We start from the raw sequence: 21746 nt of genomic DNA on the forward strand, positions 1-21746 counted from the left end.
AAGTTAATAGGGTAGTATTGCATTGTCGCACAGGCAACACCTACGGCTATTGCAGCCAAAGTCACAGTGTAGCCCTAGCCTAAATGTGTGCATTGAAAAGAGTCAAAAGGGTAGGGAAATGATATAACAAGACAGCAATGGCAATCTAACAGAAATTGGTGAAACCCCTTTGAGAAAATTGTAGGTATTTTATTCTTTTTTTTGCTCCTTTTTGAGGAAACTATTGAAAAGCTTTTTGTTTCTTATGTTGTGGACTATGTTAATGATAGTTTTCCACAACTAAAAATCAATAAGGCATCTATATCACAAAATGTTTGTGAGAAAACCTCTTAAAGGATTGTTGCTACTCACCGTAAAATCTTTCTTGGATCCTTCATTGGCGGACAGAGGAATTCATGAGTGTATGCTGCTACCACTAGAAGGCTGACACTAGGCAAAAAAAGAATTACTAGCCACCGACTAGCACAAAGCTCTTCAGTTAGTGAAAAGGCAGTAGGAGAAGCAAACAATAACAACTATGTACAGGCCCAACTGAAGGTACATAGGCCCAACATAGGCACAAACCAGGGATGGTGCTGTGTACCCCAATGAAGGCTCCAAGAAAGAGTGCCAAAAATACTTCTTTCTTTATCGCTTCATTGGGGGACAGAATAACTTCCTCAAATCACGTTGGGCTAACGACGCTTGCAGTATTTTCCTACCTAGGCCGGCACCAGCGTAACTGTAGGTATGTACCCTATAGAATCTTGCAAATGTATGGAGAGATGAAGTAGCGGCATTACAGATCTGGGTCGCAGAAGCTGGGTAGCAAATTGCCTAGGAGGCTTCCACCACCTGAGTGGAATGAGCCATTTGTCTTTGATATGATAAGCCTCCCGAATAGCTAAGCGGATCCATTGGGCGATAGTAGATTTGGAGGCAGGGAGTCCCTTCCGGTGACCCTCAGTAATGACGAACAAGGAGTCCGATGGTCTGAAGGATGCTGTCCTTGAGAGGTAGAAGCACGGTGCTCTGACTAGGTCCAGGTTGAGGACATACCTTTCCAGATCATGGATGGGTGACAGGCAGAAGGATGGAAGGACAATATCCTCTGATATGGAACAGGTAAACCACCTTAGGAAGGAAGGAGGGCACTGGACGAAGAAGCAACTTATCCTGGGGAAAGACAAGAAAGGGACAGCAGCAAGAAAGCTGTTAATTCAGAGATCTGTCTAATGGAAATGATTGCAACCTTCCAGGAGAGAAGGGAGTTTAGATATTCTGGATGGGCTTAAAGGGGGATCCCTGGAGAACGCTTAAAACTAAGTTATGGTCCCACGGGTGTTAGCACCATGCCGGCTTCCCGGCGTGTCAGTTCACTCACCCGCACTGCAGTTGGTTCCTCTTCCTTTCATGATCCACATGCTCCCAGCAGCACTTCCAGCTAGGCCTCTGGCTATGTTTTAAGGGCACTCACGCGCTCCCACCCACTTAAAAGGGCCAGCGCATGCACTTGCTATTTCATCCCCAGCCAATGGTTTTGAGGCATTATGTATATATTGCTTCCTCTCCACTGGGGAGGTGAATGAGCAATGTTCCTGTTTCAGTGTATGTTGTGTAAGGTCGCATACCAGTGCAGGTCCTGCCTGCTATACTCTTAAGTACAAATTCTGCCTGCTGTACTCCAAGCACAGATCCCGCTTGCTGCATTCAGAAGCAAATCCTGCTTGCTGCACTCAGAAGCAAAGCCTGCTTGCTGCACTCAGTAATTAATCATGCTGCACTCAGAAGCAAATCCTGCTTGCTGCACTCAGACACAAACTCTTTCTCTGACACAAGTTCTGCCTGCTGCTCCATTCAGTCTGTCCTCTGGGTCCAGCTGCTGCGTGACAAATGGTCTGTCCTGGAATGGCACCTGGCGTTCATCGGGAGCCAAGTCTAACCTCACCATCAGAGGCTCTAGTGAACAGTTTGATGCTCGCTTAGTCATGCCCCTCCAGGCTCTCCACGGCCCGTGGCACAGTGGTTCCACAAACTACGATCGTGACAACGGGGGGATGATATGTTAGTACCAGACGGGCCACACCCTGAAGGAAAGCCTTGACCTGGGGGCGAGATGCCAAAATTTGTTGGAACTGGATTGAGTGGGCTGAGACCTGGCCCTTGAGGGTACTAAGAAACAAACTGGACTATAGTCCTGATTGCAAAAAAGCCAGAATAGATGTAAGAGCAAAGGACATGGGAGCTGTGTGTCTATCTTCACTCCAGTGAAAAAAAGGCCTTTCAGGACTGATGATGAATGGCTGAAGACAAAGGTTTCCTCGCCTTGATCATAATCTGAAAGACCTGGGGAGAGAAGCCTGCCTTTCTCAGGACTTTGGCTTCAACGGCCATGCCATTAAATCGAGAGACCGAGAATTCTGGTGGAAGAGGGGACCCTGAGACAGTAGGTCTGTTCAGTCTGGGAGCTTCCAAGGAACGTCTGAGAGAAGGTTGACTAATTCTGCATACCAAGCTCTTCTCGGTCTGTCTGGAGCCACTAGAATGCCTGAAACTCCTTCAGCCTTGATCATCTTGATGAGTCTGGGAATCAGAGGAAGGGGTGGAGAAAGGTATGGAAGTTGAAACGGAGACCATGGAATGACCAGGGCATCGTAACCAATCGCCAGGGAGTCACAAGACCTGGCCACTGAGGCACCTTGTTTTTCATCAGAGACGCCATTAGATCGACATCGGAGTGCTCCACCTCTGACAGACCTGTTTGAGCACAGATGAGTTGAGGCACCATTCACCCAAGGAGAAACCTTGACGACTTAGGAAGTCGGCGACCCAGTTGTCCACGCCTGGCATGTGGATCGCTGAGATCGTTGATACTTTCCGTTTGGCCCAAGATGGAATCAGTGAGACCTCTAGCATGACTGATTCACTGTGTGTCCCACCCTGTTGGTTTATGTATGCCAATCTACAGGCTATGGCATTGACAACCAAATTCCACTAGGGAACAAAGGATGTACTTGTCCAATTAAAACTTTATATATAATCTTTATTAGAATCAATTAAAAGAAATTGACAGGTGTGTGTTCAACGCAACTATCAAAAACACTTATACCATAAGGCACAACACCCCCCTGTGTATCCCCACCAATATCCAATTCCCATAACAAAATTATCTATTATAATTAGAAACAGGGTCTCTTCCCCATTAACACTGCCCTGCACCAAATATCCGTCACACGTTCACAGCTTGTGACTCATCACTGGGCCATGTCCATATGAGACACCACCCCACATTTATATGTATCACAATACTCACTATAAAGTGCAGAGTGCGCAGCAAGAGGTAGGGGACCAGGGGAGTGTGCGCCCGCCCCAACGTGCGTTACGGTCCGTCCTTATAATAATAAGTTGGGCTCCCATAGGCCGGAAAAGGCACACAAGACATTGCACGCTATTGGCTGGTATTCGTAGGGGGCTGTGGCTGAGTTTAGCCTGATAATGAAGGAAGGAGCAGAAAAAACAGCATGCAAGCCCACGATTCCTAATTGGCTTGCGCGCACAAGGGGTGAGTGGTTAAAGCTCGAGTAGGCGTCAAGAGAGACCAGGGATTAAATTTATAGTGTGTGCACACTGGCGCTTCAGAGAACGGGTGAGGGGAGCTATGATCTCCACCTCTTTGTGATGCCTCCCCGCCGCCTGAAGATGTACTGTGAAGAAAAGGGTACCTGTCTAGACTAGGTCCTGATTCCTCCTTTTCCATTCCAAGAAGGATATCAGGAGCCCCAGGTGAGGTGAGGGTCACTTGAAAAGGACGTTTTCCTTCCCACACTGTCCTGGTCTCAGATGGTGCAGAAGACTGTGTCGACCCTGTGGAGGGGAGGGCCACTGAGAAGTGGCCATTGTCTTCTTCCCAACACCGCTTCTAGGAGAGGGATGGGGTGGGGAGAAGGCAAAGGACTGCCCGCCACCATCCACCATGAGACACGCTTGTGTTATTGAGAAAGGTACTGCCTCGTAGATGATGTGGACGGCACCACATCGTTCTCTCGGTCGCTATTTTGGGAAAACCGGGTGAGACTTTACACCCCGATACCCTGAAGACCAGAATCTGAAAGCCAAAAGGAAAAGTTAATAACACACAACAGGGTGACCTAAGGAGAAAAAAAATGGATCTGAGATCAGATCCAGGTCTGTCCCCTACTGGCACAAAACTGACGAGCCTTGTGCCAGTCAGTGGGTGTTTGTCTAGTGTCAGCCTCCTAGCGACAGCAGCATACACCATGGTTACCTGTGTTCCCCAATGAAGCGATAACTAAACAAATGTATTAGCTATGCATCAAAAAATGACCTCAGATGATTATACCATGAAAGGAGTGTGTGTACATAATATAACTAGCATGGTTTGTAAGAAGTGAAAAGGCAAAGTCTGCAAAGAGGGAAAAATTTCCTATATTGTAAACTTATGACATTATCAGGGGTAAACAAGTCAAGAAGAAAGTAAGAGACCTTAATATGCATATTCCTGTCACCTGCCTGATCGTAAGAGTTGGCACCCTAAAGATAACATGACAGTTGCGTCCCCCCTCAACATCCACTTACCATAGTAATTCCTAGGTCAGCTCTGTGTATTCACATGATTTGCATAAAACCCACGTCAGATGAAAACAGTAAGTAACCAATTGTTTGTATACTAATTCACTTAAAATGGTCCCCTAACCAGTGGTATACATAAACTTGTATGGCAAAATGTCGGTGCTATAGATAATAACAAAGAAGTGTACTCATGAAAATCTCGACTCATTTCCCTTCACATTGAGAGGTTCCTCAAGAGAAAAAAGGGTTTGCAGAAAAACCCTGCAAACCGCTTCCTGTAGATGTCCCAGCATGGTTGCCTAAATGAAGACATGATTTCTACCGCAATTACACATGCCAGAGAGCGTCCCAGAGAGTGTTACCCTCACCTGCTTAGCTAGCTCATTCAGCAATGAAAGGTCATTAGCTCTAGAAGTTTTCAGAGCATTCAGTTCAGCCTGTTTCTCTTCTGTGTCTTTGTCATACTTCTCCATCCAGTACTCCAACTTCTCTTCCAGCTCCTAACGATTAATTAACATGGTAATTAACCACAACATTTGGACTATGGAAGAAATAAACACTGATATAACAACCTACAGACTGTACCATTAGGTACCAATTGGTCTATTTGGCCAATTAGAATTTCCCAAACTCCAGTCCTCACGGCCCCCCAACAGATCACGTTTTCAGAATTTCCTTAATATTACAGAGGTGATAGAATTATTATCAATGCATCAGAAACAGTCACAGGTTCTCTCATCTGAGCCATACTAAAAGGAAATCCTGAAAACCTGATCTGTTGGGGGCCGTGAGGACATTGGTCTATGAAATCCTTTGGAGAAGCCAGCCATATCTGATCAATGGGAGTGTCACCCCAACAATCAGCTCTGAGAAGGAAGTTGGGAAGCTGTCTCCTCCATTGTTATCAGACTTAACACCCTACTACTGTAGCTCCTTCAAGTTCAATGAAGGGGACAACCCCCAAATGAAATATTAAATTAGCCTGTTTTGCAAGTTTGACCCTTCAAAACTGCTGACAATGCTAAATACCCAAGAACATGGAAAGATATTTAAACATCCCTTTGTGTAGGGTTTTAGTAGCAGTATAATAGAATAGAATAGTGAACTTTTGATCTAGCGTAGGCCATGCTTGTATACCACTGAAGTGCCCTCGGCTCCTCAGTAAGCCCTCCACAGCGTTCTTGTGTGTCATTTGTAGTGCGCTCCCAGAACTCCAGAAGAGGGAAGGGGTTAAGGAGAGCTTCTGCAGAAAGCGGAGGGCACGCCAATCTTGGGCTTTGCCCAGAAAGCACTTGCTATGGCAGCTTGTGTCAGATTAAAACTGAATTTTCTCAGTTAAACTGCTACTAGAGCCATACCCTTTAAAGATATTTGACAGAGTTCCTATTCCCTTATTTAGTACTGTCAGCAGTTTTCCAACACCCAAACTGGTGACTGACTTCCTTTAATGGCCTATAAAGGCTACCTTCACACAACCATATATTCGGTTTGAGTGATGTCCACAGAAACCAAAATAAACCAGACCTCACAGTGGTAGCACCGGGACCTAGCCGGGAGCTGTCAGTATGAGGACTCTGATTCCATATGTTTAACTCTTAGATACCACAGTCAATAGTGACTACAGCATGAAAGTGGTTGTCAGGAATATGGAGCTCCCTCTGGCGCCTCATTGCTGCAACAACCCCCCCGCTTTGTCCAAGAATCAGGTAATGAACTGATGACAAAATAAATGACCAAAAGTATATTTTTGAAGATGGAATCCAGTAAATATAATTTTCAAAAGGAAATATATGGCAGACAATACTATTGCTGGGATCTGTATAGAATAGACCTGATCCACTTAGACCGGACCTTTGTACGCCAGTCTTCATGAAGGCACCACTGGAATGAGATGCACCTCATTCCTCAGCTCCCTAATGAATTGGGTGCATCTAAGCCGTGCGTCTCCTCCAGTAATGGTACTTCAGTCAGGGAGAATATTTTTAGTATACATTTTGCTGAATTTGCCGGGCAGGCTTCACCTTGTCCTATCCTGCACCATCTCTGCCAACTTTGGCAGAGCTGGCAGTAACTTTATGACATTTCAATGTGTTTAACTTGTGACCTTGGGAAATCCGGCCCCAAATCTTGTCATTTTAGTTGTGTCACCAATGTGAGGAATGTTATACTCACCTGCTGATGCTGCCTAAGAAAATTTTCTATCTCAACGTGGACTCTTATCTCCTCATCCACCTTTTCTTTCATTTTCTGTTTAAAAAAAAAACTTTGAGGTTAGATATCAAGGCCCAGAAATGTATCGTATTACTCACCTTGTGTGGCTCATAAATGCTTCTCTATAGGGGTTATCGACTACTAGGACAACACCTCCTCAATCTGAGTTTTTGTCTACACTCACCTCCCGTGCGGCTCCAGCGTTGTTGACGCTCACATGAGGTCCTTACGTCACACGAGCCCTGCGACTGATCGGCACCGGCTTCGCTGTCACCACGTGCGGACAAATCGAACATTGACACTAAGTCAGGGCTGTGGCTGCTCTTGAAATTCGTTTCGTCTGAAGGTGGGGCAGTGAAGCCAGCGCTGATTGGATGCAGAGCTCATGTGACGTAACAACCTTGTGTGAACCGTGGGCACCGCCTGAACAGCGCCACTATGGAAGGTGAGTATAGATGTTTACTTTAACGAAGGCAAACATTCGGATTGAGAAGGGGTCTTCCTAGTAGGGCTCATCACAACTTTTTAATTTCTGTAATTCTACAGCTAAAGGTTATTGCCTCCACCACAAACTGATAGTTTTGTTCCAGCAATATCAAAAAGCTGTCCTTAGTAGCTCCAGTTTAGGTGTCATTTTGACAAAGGCATCTGTGAGCAGGTTTTTGCTTCTTCATTTGAGATCAGAATGATAGAGGCAGAGACCCTGATTTCAGTAATGTGTCACTTATTGGGCTGCTTGCTGCAGTTTTCATAAAATTTATGTTTCATCTATTGCATATCTACCAGTTCTCCAAATGCTGAGCTCTGTGTAACCCCGCCCACACCACTGATTGGCAGCTTTCTGTGTACACTGCCAGAGAGCTGCCAATCAGTAGTGGGGCGGGGTTATGCAAAGCTAATAAATATGCAGGACTACATGGCAGGAGGTTTACTAGTCCTCTTGTGATAAAATCACTGTTTTATCAGCAGATTCTCAAAACCACAGCAAGCAGGTCCAGAAGGAGCATATTGCTGAAATCCATGTCTCTACATTATGCTGCTCTCAGATACCACGAAGCATTGATGCAGTAATTGATGCAAAAGGAGCCCCGACCAAGTACTGAGGGCATTTACTGAACATACACTTCAGTAGGCCAACATTTCGGATTTTAAAATCATTTTACAAGCTGGCGTTATAAAGTATTCTAATTTACTGAGATAGTGACTTTTGGGTTTTCATTGGCTGTAAGCCATAATCATCAACATTAACAGAAATAAACACTTGAAATAGATCACTCCGTAATGACTGCATAATATACGAGTTTCACTTTCTGTATTGAAGAACTGAAATAAATTAACTTTTTGATGATTTTGTGAGAAGCACTTGTATGTCACATGTTGGGAAGAGGTTAAAATAAAATTTTCGCAGAATACATTTTTAGTTGGCTGTGCCAACTAAGGACTTCATTGGCATTTGTAGGTAAGAATTGTGAAGCTCTAGGTAACCAAAACCCTCTACGACAACATCGTATTCAGACAGGTGATCCCAGAGGGTTTTTTAAAAAGACCCTTCAAGAAATGCCGTTTTATTTTTTTTTCCCTGAAGTCTCCTGACTGCTTTTTCTACCTTTTTGACAATTACTGTTTTTTTTTTTTTTCAAGCGTTTTTCCGTTTGTTTTTGGTGCGTCTTTTATGCTGGTATTTTTCTGATAGTTTTTTTAACTCCATTCAACAATGTAGAAACCGCTATCAGTTATTGTAACAAAAACCGCTGACACAGTGCCCTAAAGCAGGGGTGTCAAACTGCATTCCTCGAGGGCTGCAAACAGGTCATGTTTTCAGGATTTCCTTGTACTGCACAGGGGATAATTTAATCACCTACACAAATAATGATTACAGCACCTTGTGCAATGCTAAGGAAATCTTGAAAATACGCATGGTTTGCGGCCCCCGAGGAATGCAGTTTGACACCCCTGCCCTAAAGGACGCACATGCATATATTCTGGAATCTTTTGAGCCTTCCTGTTGACTTTTTCATTATTTTATAGTATTTGAATATATAAACTAATGAATATCTTCCGAGCAGAAGTCACCTGAAAAATGGTCACTTCACTTATCTTAACTGTTTGGCATCTTTGAAAAACTGAAGCAAGAAGTTGTCCACTACTATAAAGTTTTTGTTTTTTTTCATAAATCTTGCTATTATGTGCCACTGAAAACATCTACCGTGTTTATTTTAGCAATATTACCTGTTATCATGCTGTAGCAGCACATCTTCAGTGCTGGATTCAGCTCTCATGGGGTTAATCGACAACTTCCTTTCTCCTGAGTTATTGTGCCCTAATACTACAAGTTCCATGATGCTTTGCACTGCCTCTAAGCCCGAACCTGGCACACCCACTCCAAAAACACACCCAAACCCCTCCCTCCTCTCCCTCCTCTCTCTTCAAAAAGATTTGTGGTGTCATTTCTGTCCAACTCCTCTTTTACATTTGTCCAACCCACACTAAATTACACAGAGAGATAGATAGATAGATAGATATTAGATAGATAGATATTAGATAGATAGATATTAGATAGATAGATGATAGATAGATATTAGATAGATATTAGATAGATATTAGATGGATATTAGATAGATAGATGATAGATAGATATTAGATAGATAGATATTAGATAGATGATAGATATTAGATAGATAGATATTAGATAGATAGATATTAGATAGATAGATGATCGATAGATAATAGATAAATAGATAGATATGGGATAAATAGATAGATAGATAGATATTAGATAGATAGATGTGGGATAGATAGATAGATATGGGATAGATAGATATGGGATAGATAGATGTGGGATAGATAGATGTGGGATAGATAGATATGGGATAGATAGATAGATAGATAGATACATACAGATATATCTATTTCCATAGATATGTCCATATCCATGTTTCTAAACCCCCTTCACCCCTGGAGCTTTTTTCGTTTATCGCTCCCCTTCTTTCCGGAGCCATAATGTTTCCGTCAATATGGCCATGTGAGGGCTTATCTTTTGCGGGACAAGTTCTACTTTTGAACGACACCATTGGTTTTACCATGTCGTGTAACAGAAAATGTGAAAAAAATTCAAAGTGCGATGAAATTGCTAAAAAGTGCAATCCCACACTTGTTTTTTGCTTGCCTTTTTGCTAGGTTCACTAAATGCTAAGGCTGTCTGCACACGTTGCGGATTTAATTGCAGATCCGCAGCGTTTTTTGCAGTACGGAATTGCATTAAATCCACAGTGTTGTGCACAACCAATGTAAGTCTATGGGAGCCGCAGACTTGTTGTGCACATGCTGCGGAAAAGGCCGCACCGAAATGCAGCTTTTTTTTTTCTCCGCAGCATGTCGCTTCTTTTGTGCCGAACTGCAGCGTTTCTGCACGCTTACGCCGGGATCACACACAGCGAGATACGGCCGTGTCTCGCAGGTTAAAACCAAACTCTGGCACCGGCACTCTGGAGCGGAGCGTGCGGCCAGCCGCATAGCAATAAATGGAGCTGCACGCTCCGCTCCGGATTGCCGGTGCCAGAGCTTGTATTTAACCTCCGAGACTCGGCCGTATCTCGCTGTAGTGTGACTCCGGCCTTAGACTTTCATTGAGATGTAACAAATATCTGCAGTTTTGCTGCGGATGTGGGTCCGAGAAACGCTGCAGTTCAGGAGGAGGGAAGTGTGTGGGCGGTGACCAGGGCCGGACTGGCCATCGGGCACTTCTGGCAAATGCCAGAAGGGCCGGTGCCAGTAGTGGGCCGCTGCACTCTTTCCCCCCTCCTCCCGCCAGTGCCGCCGCCGCATTCAACTATACCGGCGTCTATGACGCCGGTATAGTTCAATGCAATGATGGAGGAGAGAGCGTCCGCTGACGCTCCCTCTCCCATCATTCCCCGCTCTGCCTCTGACACTGCGGGTGCGCGATGACATCATATCATCGCACACCTGCTGTGTCCCGGGCAGACTGCAGCCGCGGAGACAGGAGCCAGGAGCAGCGCGGGCAAGAGGAAAGGTGAGGACTGTGGAGCCATTATCGGGGGGATGAGATGTGGGTTGTGCTGTATATACCACTGTGTGGGCTGTGCTGTGTATATACCACTGTGTGGGCTGTGCTGTGTATATAACACTGTGTGGGCTGTGCTGTGTATATACCACTGTGTGGGCTGTGTTGTGTATATACCACTGTGTGGGCTGTGCTGTGTATATACCACTGTGTGGGCTGTGCTGTGTATATATCACTGTGTGGGCTGTGCTGTGTGTATACCACTGTGTGGGCTGTGCTGTGTATACTACTACGCGGGCTGTGCTGTATATACTACTACGCGGGCTGTGCTGTATATACTACGACCCGGGCTGTGCTGTATACTACTACGCGGGCTGTGCTATATCATGCAGGCTGGGCTATATACTATGCAAGTTGTGCTATATTATATGCGGGCTTTGGTATATACTATGGGAGGTATATTATATTCTATGGGGGAGGCCGTGTTATATGCTATGTGGCTGTGTTATATACTATTGCGGGGGTATATTCTATTCTATGGGGGAGGCTGTCTTATATACTATGGGGGGTATATTATATTCTATGGGAGAGGCTGTCATATACTATGGGGGGCTGCATTATATTCTATGGGGGCTACATTATATTCAATGGGGGCTACATTATATATTATGGGGAGGTGGGCTGCATTATATTCTATGGGGGGCTGTATTAGATTTTATGAGGGATGATTGCATCATACTCTTTGATGGGGCTGCATTATATTCTATGGGGAGGTGGGCTGCATTCTATTCTATTCGGGGCTACATTATATTCTATGGGGGGTGATTGCATCATACTCTATGGGGGGCTGCATTATATTATTTGGGGGGTTACATTATACTCTGGGGTGGCTGCATTATACTCAGCAAATTCAGATGTAAGGCTACTTTCACACTTGCGTCGGTACGGGGCCGTCGCAAACCTTCGGCCAGACGTACCGACGGACGTTATGCTAAATTTAGCACAACGTGGGCAGCGGATGCAATTTTACAACGCATCCGCTGCCCATTGTGATGAGCGTGGAGGAGGGGGCGGAGTTCCAGCCACGCATGCGCGGTCGGAAATGGCAGACACGTCGCACAAATGAAGTTACATTGAACTTTTTTTGTGCGTCGCGTCCGCCAAAACACGACGGATCCGTTGCTAATACAAGTCTATGGGTACAAAACGCATCCTGCGAGCACATTTGCAGGATCCGTTTTTTTTCGCCGGATCTTTTTTTTTCCGCCGGATCCGTTTTTTTTCCACCTGATCGTTTTTTCCACCAGATCCGTTTTTTTCTCTTAGAGTTGTATTAGCGCCGGAGTGCATCTAATGGCCACACGTTTCATCCGTTTTTTTGCTAGATCAGTCGCTGTGCATTTTTTCGACGTACCGAAAAACCGTTCCTCTGTGTTTTCCATCCAGCGGAAACAGCTTTTTTGACGGATCCTGCAAAAACGGATTAAACGTGTGGCCACCAGGCGCAATCCGGGGCTAATACAACTCTATGGGAAAAAACATCTGGCGGAAAAAAAAACATCCGGTGGAAAAAATGGATCCGGCGTAAAAAAATGAAACCGATTGAAAAAAACGGATCTGGCGGAAAAAAACAATCCGGTGCAAATAAACGGATCCTGCAAATGTGCTCGCAGGATGCGTTTTACCCATAGACTTGTATTAGCGACGGATCGTGACGGATGGCCAGACATCGCCTCCGTCGTGCAACGGATCCGTCGTGTTTTGGCGGACCGTCGGCACGAAAAAACGTTCAATTGAAAATTTTTTGGGCCGTCTCGCCCGCCATTTTCTACCGCGCATGCGCGGCAGAAACTCCGCACCCCTCCTCCCCGCACTTCAGAATGGGCAGCGGATGCGTTGCAAAACTGCATCCGCTGCCTACGTCGTGCACAAAAATTTCACAACGTGCGTCGGTACGTCGGCCCGACGCATAGCGATGGACCCGTACCGACGCAAGAGGCCTTAATGAGTGTTGAATTTAAAAAGAAAAAAAAAAGTGGAAAAAAACACCAGCGCCGGCGGGCATACCCCCGGCGACCGCAGCACAGCCCCGCCCGCACATCCCAGCAGCAGTGAACACACACAGCCCCGCCCGCCCCCAGCACAGCCCTGCAGGCAGCCCCCAGCACCGCCCACAGCCCAGTCACTCTTGCTGAGTGACTGCTGACTGTGGGGGCTGGTCACGCCTGCTGCTGACGTCACGTCAATTTCTAGAGTCTGGAAATTGACGTGACGGCAGCGGAAATGAGCGGCAGCTGCAGCCTGGGGGTCACGTGACCCGGACTCAGCAGCCAGAATAGCGCCACTCACAGGCAAAAATGGCAACGGAAGGTAATTGCACAAATCATTAGGGGCCCCGGGGGGGTACATTGGGGGGTTAATTGAAAGTAGTGGACAACCCCTTTAAAAGATGATCAAAAGACTGAACTTGTTTTTCGTTAGAAATATACATGTTCAGTCTTTTGCGTGTTTTCTGGGAGCTCTTTCAGGTGGTTTTATTCTGGATAGTTGTCATTCCAACACTTTCACATGATTGGGAGCAACTGACGTTTCAGTAGCCATCTGGAAATAAAAACAAATATGTGAATGCCATAAGTGTCTCAAGATCTGATGTCCACAATTATTTATTCCTGACTCCTGACTTAATTTGGGTGGAAATGTCTTGTCTTTTTCATGTTTTATTCATGTTGTGCAGTAATTGTTTTGGTTGGTATGTACTTATTTTACAGAATATTAGCTGTATAACAACGGAAGGCCCAATTAGATGGACAGATTTGGCTTATCAATGAGCCTTGATTAACTATAGTCAAGTCAATCGGTGCTCGTTTACTACATGCTGACAAAAATTGTATGAGGAAGAACGATCATTCAGTCCCCATACAGTACCATGTTGTTGGCACAACATTCCTTGTCAAAAACAAATGGCATAAATGACCCAATCACCAGATGAATGAGTGTTTTCCCCGTACCCCAGGTGATCGGCAGCATGTTCACAAAGGCGGGACAAACATTCGATTACTGGCCCGTTGGGACTTTAGTAACTTGAAAAGTATTTTGGTAAGTTATTTCCTGCACCTGGAGCTCCATCAGCAGGTCAGACTCTGCTGTGTTGCACTTCTTCTGTGTCTGAGACACTTGAAGGTCGGAGTCCTTCTTCACGTATCTGCCTTCCATGCTGGTTTTAGCTTTCATCTCCTGTAGTTGATCCTTTAGGTGTGCAATTAGTTCAGTGCGACTCTGGGAGGACAGAAAACAAGAGTTATGTTTGCAAAAACAACGTTTTTCCTTAGTTCTGTATTGTACACCTATGATCAGAACCCTCGCTTGACTGCAAAAGACCTTCAGAAAGATTTAGCAGACTCTGGAGTTATGGAACCTCTCCGGCTTACTCACTATAAAATTTATCATCAGAAGAATGCAAAAGAACATCTAAATAAGCTTGATGCATTTTGGAAACAAGTCCTGTGGACCGATGAGGTTAAAATAGAACTCTTTGGCCACAATGAGCAAAGGTATGTGTGAAGAAAAAATGAGCACAGAATTTCAGGAAAAAAACATCTCGCCAACCATTAAGCATGGGGGAGGATCAATCATGCTTTGTGGTTCTGTTGCAGCCAATGACACGGTGAACATTTCACGGGTAGATGAAAGAATGGATTCAATGAAATTTCACCAAATTATTGATGCAAACAGAACACCATCTGTAAAAAAAAACCTGAAATTGTAAAGAGGATGGCTTCTACAAATGGATAATGATCCTAAACACACGTCAAAATCCACAATAGACTACCTCAAGAGGCGCAAGCTGAAGATTTTACAATGGCCCTCACAGTCCCACTGATCTGAATGTCATTGAAAATCTTTGGCTAGACCTCAAAATGGCAGTGCATGCAAAACAACCCAGGAATCTCACAGAACGGGAAGAATTTTCCAAGGAAGAATGGATGGAAATACCTCAAACAAGAATTGAAAGACTCGCGGCTGGCTACAAAAATCGCTTACAAGCCATTAGACTTTCAAAAGGTGGTGCTACTAAGTACTAACCATGCAGGGTGCCCAAACTTTTGCATTGGCCCATTTTCCTTTTTATAGCTTTTAAAATGTACAAAATGACAACAAAATGTGCCTAAAATACAAAGTTAAAGTGTCATCTTTAGCCTTTTGGAGATCATTTCACCTTCATCTTGCATTACTGTTCATAAGAGTAATTTTGATAAGGGGTGGCCAAACTGTTACCACGGTATAGTATGTAGGTTGTCGAATTCCTCCTGTTGGGAGAGCCGTTGGCCAGTCCGTACAACATGGTCTCTATACGGAGAGGTAAATTTGGCCTTTGAGCACTACTTATTATTATTATTTATTTATATAGCACCATTGATTTCATGGTATTGTACATGAGAAGGGGTTACATACAAATTACAGATATCACTTACAGTAAGCAAACTAATAATTACAGACTGATACAGAGGGGTGAGGACTCTGCCCTTGCGGGCTTACATTCTACAGGATGGTGGGGAAGGAGACAGTAGGTTGAGAGTTGCAGGAGCTCCGGTGTTGGTGAGGCGGTAGCTTCGGTAGTAGTGATGAAGCAGCGGGGTCAGTGCAGGCTGTAGGCTTTCCTGAAGAGATGGGTTTTCAGGTTCCGTCTGAAGGATCCGAATGTGGTTGATAGTCGGACGTTTTGGGGCAAAGAATTTCAGGGGATGGGGGATTTTCGGGAGAAGTCTTGGAGGCAGTTGGGTGAGGAGAGAAGGAGGTCTTTGGAGGACCGGAGATTACGTGAGAGAAGATATCGGGAGATTAGTTCAGAGATATATGGAGGAGACAGGTTATAGATGGCTTTGTAGGTCAGTATTAGTAATTTGAACTGGATACGCTGAGGGAATGGGAGCCAGTGAAGAGCTTTGCAGAGGGGGAGAAGCGGAGAAGTAGCGAGGATAGAGATGAATTAGTCGGCCAGCAGAGTTAAGGATGGACTGGAGAGGTGCAAGGGTGTTAGCAGGGAGGCCACAGAAAAGGATGTTACAGTATTCAAGGCGGGAGATGATGAGGGCATGTACAAGCATTTAAGGTTGAGGAAAGGACAAATTCTGGAGATATTTTTGAGCTGGAGGCGACAGGAGGTGGAAAGAGCTTGGATATGTGGTCTGAAGGACAGGGCAGAGTCAAGGGTTATTCCGAGGCAGCGGACTTCCGGTACGGGGTAAAGCGTGATGTCGTTAATTGCGAGAGGTCAGGTAAGAAAGATCTATGAGATGGAGGAAAGATGATGAGTTCAGATTTGTCCACATTGAGTTTGAGGAAGAAGGAGGATATGGCTGATAGACACTCCGGGATTCTGGACAGCAGAGAGGTGACATCTGGGCCAAAAAGGTAAATCTGAGTGTCATCAGCATAAAGGTGGTACTGGAATCCATGAGACTTTGAGTTGTCCCAGGCCAAGTGTATAGATTGAAAGGGGTAGGGGTCCTAGAACAGAGCCTTGGGGGACTCCAACAGAGAGAGGGTGGGATGAGGAGGTAGTGTGAGAGTGGGAGACGTTGAATGTGCGGTTGGAAAGGTATGAGGAGATCCAGGATAGGGTGAGGTCTTTGATGCCAAAGGAGGAGAGGATCTGTAGTAGGAGGCAGTTGTCAACTGTGTCGAAAGCAGAGGACAGGTCTAGAAGGAGGAGTACAGAGTATTGTCCATTAGCTTTGGCTGTAAGTAGGCTATTAGTAATTTTGGTCAGGGCTGTCTCGGTTGAGTGATAGAAGCGGAAGCCAGATTGTAGATTGTCAAAGACCAAGTTAGATAAGAGGTGGAAGGAAAGTTCAGCGTGGACGTGCTGCTCCAGGAGTTTGGAAGCGAATGGGAGCAGCAATGTTGGGAGTTAGTTGGACATAGCTGTTGGATCGAGGGTTGGCTTTTTAACCCCTTAGTGACAGAGCCAATTTGGTACTTAATGACCGAGCCAATTTTTGCAATTCTGACCACTGTCACTTTATGAGGTTATAACTCTGGAACGCTTCAACGGATCCCGCTGATTCTGAGATTGTTTTTTCGTGACATATTGTACTTCATGTTAGTGGTAACATTTCTTCGATATTACTTGGGATTATTTATAAAAAAAACGGAAATGGCGAAAATTTTTAAAATTTTGCAATTTTCAAACTTTGTATTTTTATGCCCTTAAATCAGAGAGATATGTCACGAAAAATAGTTAATAAATAACATTTCCCACATGTCTACTTTACATCAGCACAATTTTGGAAACAAAATTTTTTTTGTTAGGGAGTTATAAGGGTTAAAAGTTGACCAGCAATTTCTCATTTTTACAACACCATTTTTTTTTAGGGACCACATCACATTTGAAGTCATTTTGAGGGGTCTATATGATAGAAAATAATGAAGTGTGACACCATTCTAAAAACTACACCCCTCAAGGTTCTCAAAATCACATTCAAGAAGTTTATTAACCCTTTACGTGCTTCACAGGAACTGAAACAATGTGGAAGGAAAAAATGAACATTTAACTTTTTTTTGCAAACATCTTAATTCAGAACCATTTTTTTTATTTTCACAAGTGTAAAAACAGAAATGTAACCATAAATTTTGTTATGCAATTTCTCCTGAATACGCCAATACCCCATATGTGGGGGTAAACCACTTTTTGGGCGCACCGCAGAACTTAGAAGTGAAGGAGCGCCGTTTGACTTTTTCAATGCAGAATTGGCTGGAATTGAGATCGGACGCCATGTCACGTATAGAGAGCCCCTGATGTGCCTAAACAGTGGAAACTCCCCACAAGTGACACCATTTTGGAAACTAGACCCCTTAAGGAACTTATCTAGATGTGTGGTGAGCACTTTGAACCCCCAAGTGCTTCACAGAAGTTTATAACGTAGAGCCGTGAAAATAAAAAATCGCTTTTGTTTACACAAAAATGATCTTTTCGCCCACAAATTCTTATTTTCACAAGGGTAACAGGAGAAATTAGACCACAAAAGTTGTTGTGCGATTTCTCCTGAATACGTCGATACCCAATATGTGGGGGTAAACCACTGTTAGGGCGCACCGCAGAGCTTGGAAGAGAAGGAGTGCCGTTTTACTTTTTCAATGTAGAATTGGCTGGAATTGAGATCGGACGCCATGTCGCGTTTGGAGAGCCCCTGATGTGCCTAAACAGTGGAAACCCCCCACAAGTGACACCATTTTGGAAACTAGACCCCTTAAGGAACTTATCTAGATGTGTGGTGAGCACTTTGAACCCCCATGTGCTTCACAAAAGTTTATAACGTAGAGCCATGAAAAAAAAAATCACATTTTTTCTACAAAAATGATCTTTTTGCCCACATATTTTTATTTTCACAAGGGTAACAGGAGAAATTAGACCACTAAAGTTGTTGTGCAATTTCTCCTGAGTATGTCGATACCCAATATGTGGGGGTAAACCACTGTTTGGGCGCACCGCAGAGCTTGGAAGAGAAGGAGTGCCGTTTTACTTTTTCAATGTAGAATTGGCTGGAATTGAGATCGGACGCCATGTCGCGTTTGGAGAGCCCCTGATGTATCTAAACAGTAGAAATCCCCCACAAGTGACCCCATTTTGGAAACTAGACCCCCCATGGAACTTACCTAGATGTGTGGTGAGAACTTTGAATGCCCAAGTGCTTCACAGAAGTTTATAATGCAGTCGTGAAAATAAAAAATATTTTTTTTTCATAAAAAAGATATTGTTGCCCTCAAGTTTTTATTTTCACAAGGGTAACAGGAGAAATTGGACTGCAATAGTTGTTGTCCAATTTATCCTGAGTATGCTGATGCGCCATATGTGGGGGTAAACCACTGTTTGGGCGCACGACAGAGCTCGGAAGGGAAGGAGCGCCGTTTTGGAATGCAGACTTGGATAGAATGGTCTGTGGGCATTATGTTGCGTTTGCAGAGCCCCTGATGTACCTAAACAGTAGTAACCCCCCACAAGTGACCCCGTTTTGGAAACTAGACCCCCCAAGGAACTTATCTAGATGTGTGGTGAGAACTTTGAATGCCCAAGTGCTTCACAGAAGTTTAGAATGCAGAGTCATAAAAAAAAAAAATATTTTTCCACAAAAAAGATTTTGTAGCCCCCAAGTTTTTATTTTCACAAGGGTAACAAGAGAAATTGGACCCCAGAAGTTGTTGTCCAATTTATCCCGAGTACGCTGATGCCCCATATGTGGGGGTAACCCACTGTTTGGGCGCACGGCAGAGCTCAGAAGGGAGGGAGCACCATTTGACTTTTTGAGCGCAAAATTGGCTGTCGTGTATGGAGACCCCCTGATGTACCTAAACAGTGGAAACCCCCCAATTCTAGCTCCAACCCTAACCCCAACACACCACTAACCCTAATCTCAACCTGATCCATAATCCTAATCACTAACCCTAACCATAATCACAACCCTTACCCCAAAACAACCCTAATGTCAACCCTAACCATAACCCTAATCAAAACCCTAAATCCAACACACCCCTAATCCTAATCTCAACCCTAACCTCAAACCTAACCCTAATCCCAATACACCCCTAATCACAACCCTAACCTTAACCCTAATCCCAAACCTAACCCTAATCCCAAGCGTAACCCTAATTCCAACCCTAACCCTAATACCAACCCTAATCCAAACCCTAACCCTAATCCCAACTCTAACCCTAACTTTAGCCCCAACCCTAGCCCTAACTTTAGCCCCAACCCTAACCCTAGCCCTAAGGCTACTTTCACACTTGCGTTGTTTGGCATCCATCGCAATCCGTCATTTTGGACAAGAAACGGATCCTGCAAATGTGCCGGCAGGATGCGTTTTTTGCCCATAGACTTGTATTGCCGACGGATCGTGACGGATGGCCACACGTCGCGTCCGTCGTGCACTGGATCAGTTGTGTTTTGGCGGACCGTCGGCACAAAAAAAGTTCAATGAAACGTTTTTTTGTACGTCGCATCCGCCATTTCTGACCGCGCATGCGTGGCCATAACTCCGCCCCCTCCTCCCCAGGACATAGATTGGGCAGCGGATGCATTGAAAAACTACAGCCGCTGCCCACGTTGTGCACAATTTTCACAACGTGCGTCGGTATGTCGGGCCGACGCATTGCAACGGCCCCGTACCGACGTAAGTGTGAAAGAAGCCTAACCCTAAATTTAGCCCCAACCCTAACCCTAAATTTAGCCCCAACCCTAACCCTAAATTTAGCCCCAACCCTAACCCTAGCCCTAACCCTAGCCCTAACCCTAATTTTAGCCCCAACTGCTGTTCTCCTGCCGGCCAGCAGATGGAGACAGATGGCGGGCGCACTGCGCATGCGCCCGCCATTTTCTTTTGCCGGCGGCCAGGAGGAGCAGCAGGAGGATCCAGGGACACAGGTGAGTATGACAGGGTCCCCGAATCCCCCTATTTCTCTGTCCTCTGATGTGCGATCACATCAGAGGACAGAGAATTACACTTTACTTTTTTTTTTTTGCGGTCGCCGGTAAACAGTTAATTACCGGCGATCGCAAAACAGGGGTCGGTAAAACCGACCCCGATCATGCTCTTTGGGGTCTCGGCTACCCCCGGCAGCCGAGACCCCAAAGATTCTCGCGGGGCCGGCCGGCGGGCGAACTGCGCATGCGCCCGCCATTTTGAAGATGGCGGCGCCCACCGGGAGCCACGAGGAGCACCGGGGGGAGATAGGTGAGTATTGGGGGGCTACCTGGGACCCCTTTTCTCTGTCCTCCGATGTGCAATCACATCGGAGGACAGAGAAATTAAAAAGAGATCGCGTTTTTTGGTTTTTTTTGCGATCGCCGGTAAACGGCGAATCATGTTCTCTGGGGTCTCGGCTACCCCCGGCAGCCGAGACCCCGGAGAAAATCCGACTCTGGGGGGCGCTATTCACTTTTTTCACAGCGCCGTTCATTAATGGCGCTGTGGTTTAAGTACCCTTAGCGGCCGCCGTTAAAAGGCGTATCGGCGGTCGCTAAGGGGTTAAGAATAGACGTAATTGTGGCATGTTTGAAAGCAGAAGGGAAAATGCCAGAAGTTAGTGATAGGTTGAAGAGGTAGGTTAGGGATGGGATAAGAGTGGTGGTGAGGTTGGGGAGGAGGTGGGATGGGATGGGGTAAAGCGCACAGGTGGTGAGGTGCAATTTGGAGAGGAGACAGTTAAGCCCCCCTTCAGTGATGTTGGATAGGGAGGTCATGGGGTTTGGGCATTGGTCTGGTATACAATGGGTAAGGGTGGTTGAACAATGAAGACTTGCCTTGTTTGGTCGATCTTATTTTTAAAGTGTGTGGCAAAGTCCTCAGCAGAGAGGAGGGAGGTTGGAGGGGGCAGTGGGGGGCGGAGGAGGGAGTTAAAGGTTTTGAATAACTGTTTGGGGTTGTAGGATAGGGAAGACACGAGGGTTGTGAAGTAGGCCTGTTTAGCCGAGGTGAGAGCAGATTTAAAAGCGAGTGTTGCCTGTTTGAATGCAGTGAAGTCATCTTGCGAATGTGTTTTCTTCCAATGCCGCACTGCAACCCTGGATAGTTGCCGGAGCTTTTTAGTGGTGTTATTGTGCCAGGGTTGTCTATTGATACGCCGCACTCTGCCATGAATGAGAGGGGCAACCGCATCAATAGCTGGTGTGAGAGTGGCATTGTAGAAAGCGGTGGCACTGTCTGTGTTGTGGAGTGAGGATATGGATGCCAGAGGTGGGATAGAGTCAGAGTGTGTGGGCGTCTAGGTGTGCAAGGTTTCTGCGGGGGTGCTCAGGTTGCTGGGCATGGGTGACCAGTGAGGAGGACAGGGATGAGAACGTGAGTAGATGGTGGTCGGATAGAGGGAGAGGGAAGGTGGTGAAGTTAGATAGAGAGCAGAGACGGGTGAAGACCAGGTCTAGTGTATGTCCGTCTGCGTGGGTGGC

General features: G+C 45.5%; 1 protein-coding gene across 2 annotated transcripts in view; it reads right to left on the minus strand.

Annotated features, from left to right (window-relative positions):
- The window catches only part of IQCG (IQ motif containing G), a 49252-nt gene that overhangs the window by 12845 nt on the left and 14661 nt on the right, over positions 1 to 21746 (minus strand). For both annotated transcript variants that reach the window (XM_069726997.1, XM_069726998.1), the window contains exons 6-8: positions 13919 to 14080; positions 6742 to 6816; positions 4938 to 5069 (exon numbers count right to left, since the gene is read on the minus strand). In XM_069726997.1, coding sequence (XP_069583098.1) covers positions 4938 to 5069; positions 6742 to 6816; positions 13919 to 14080 — 369 coding nt within the window. The remainder of the gene's footprint in view (positions 1 to 4937; positions 5070 to 6741; positions 6817 to 13918; positions 14081 to 21746) is intronic.

The sequence above is a fragment of the Ranitomeya imitator genome, chromosome 5, assembly GCF_032444005.1.
Source record: "Ranitomeya imitator isolate aRanImi1 chromosome 5, aRanImi1.pri, whole genome shotgun sequence".
NCBI lineage: Eukaryota > Metazoa > Chordata > Amphibia > Anura > Dendrobatidae > Ranitomeya > Ranitomeya imitator.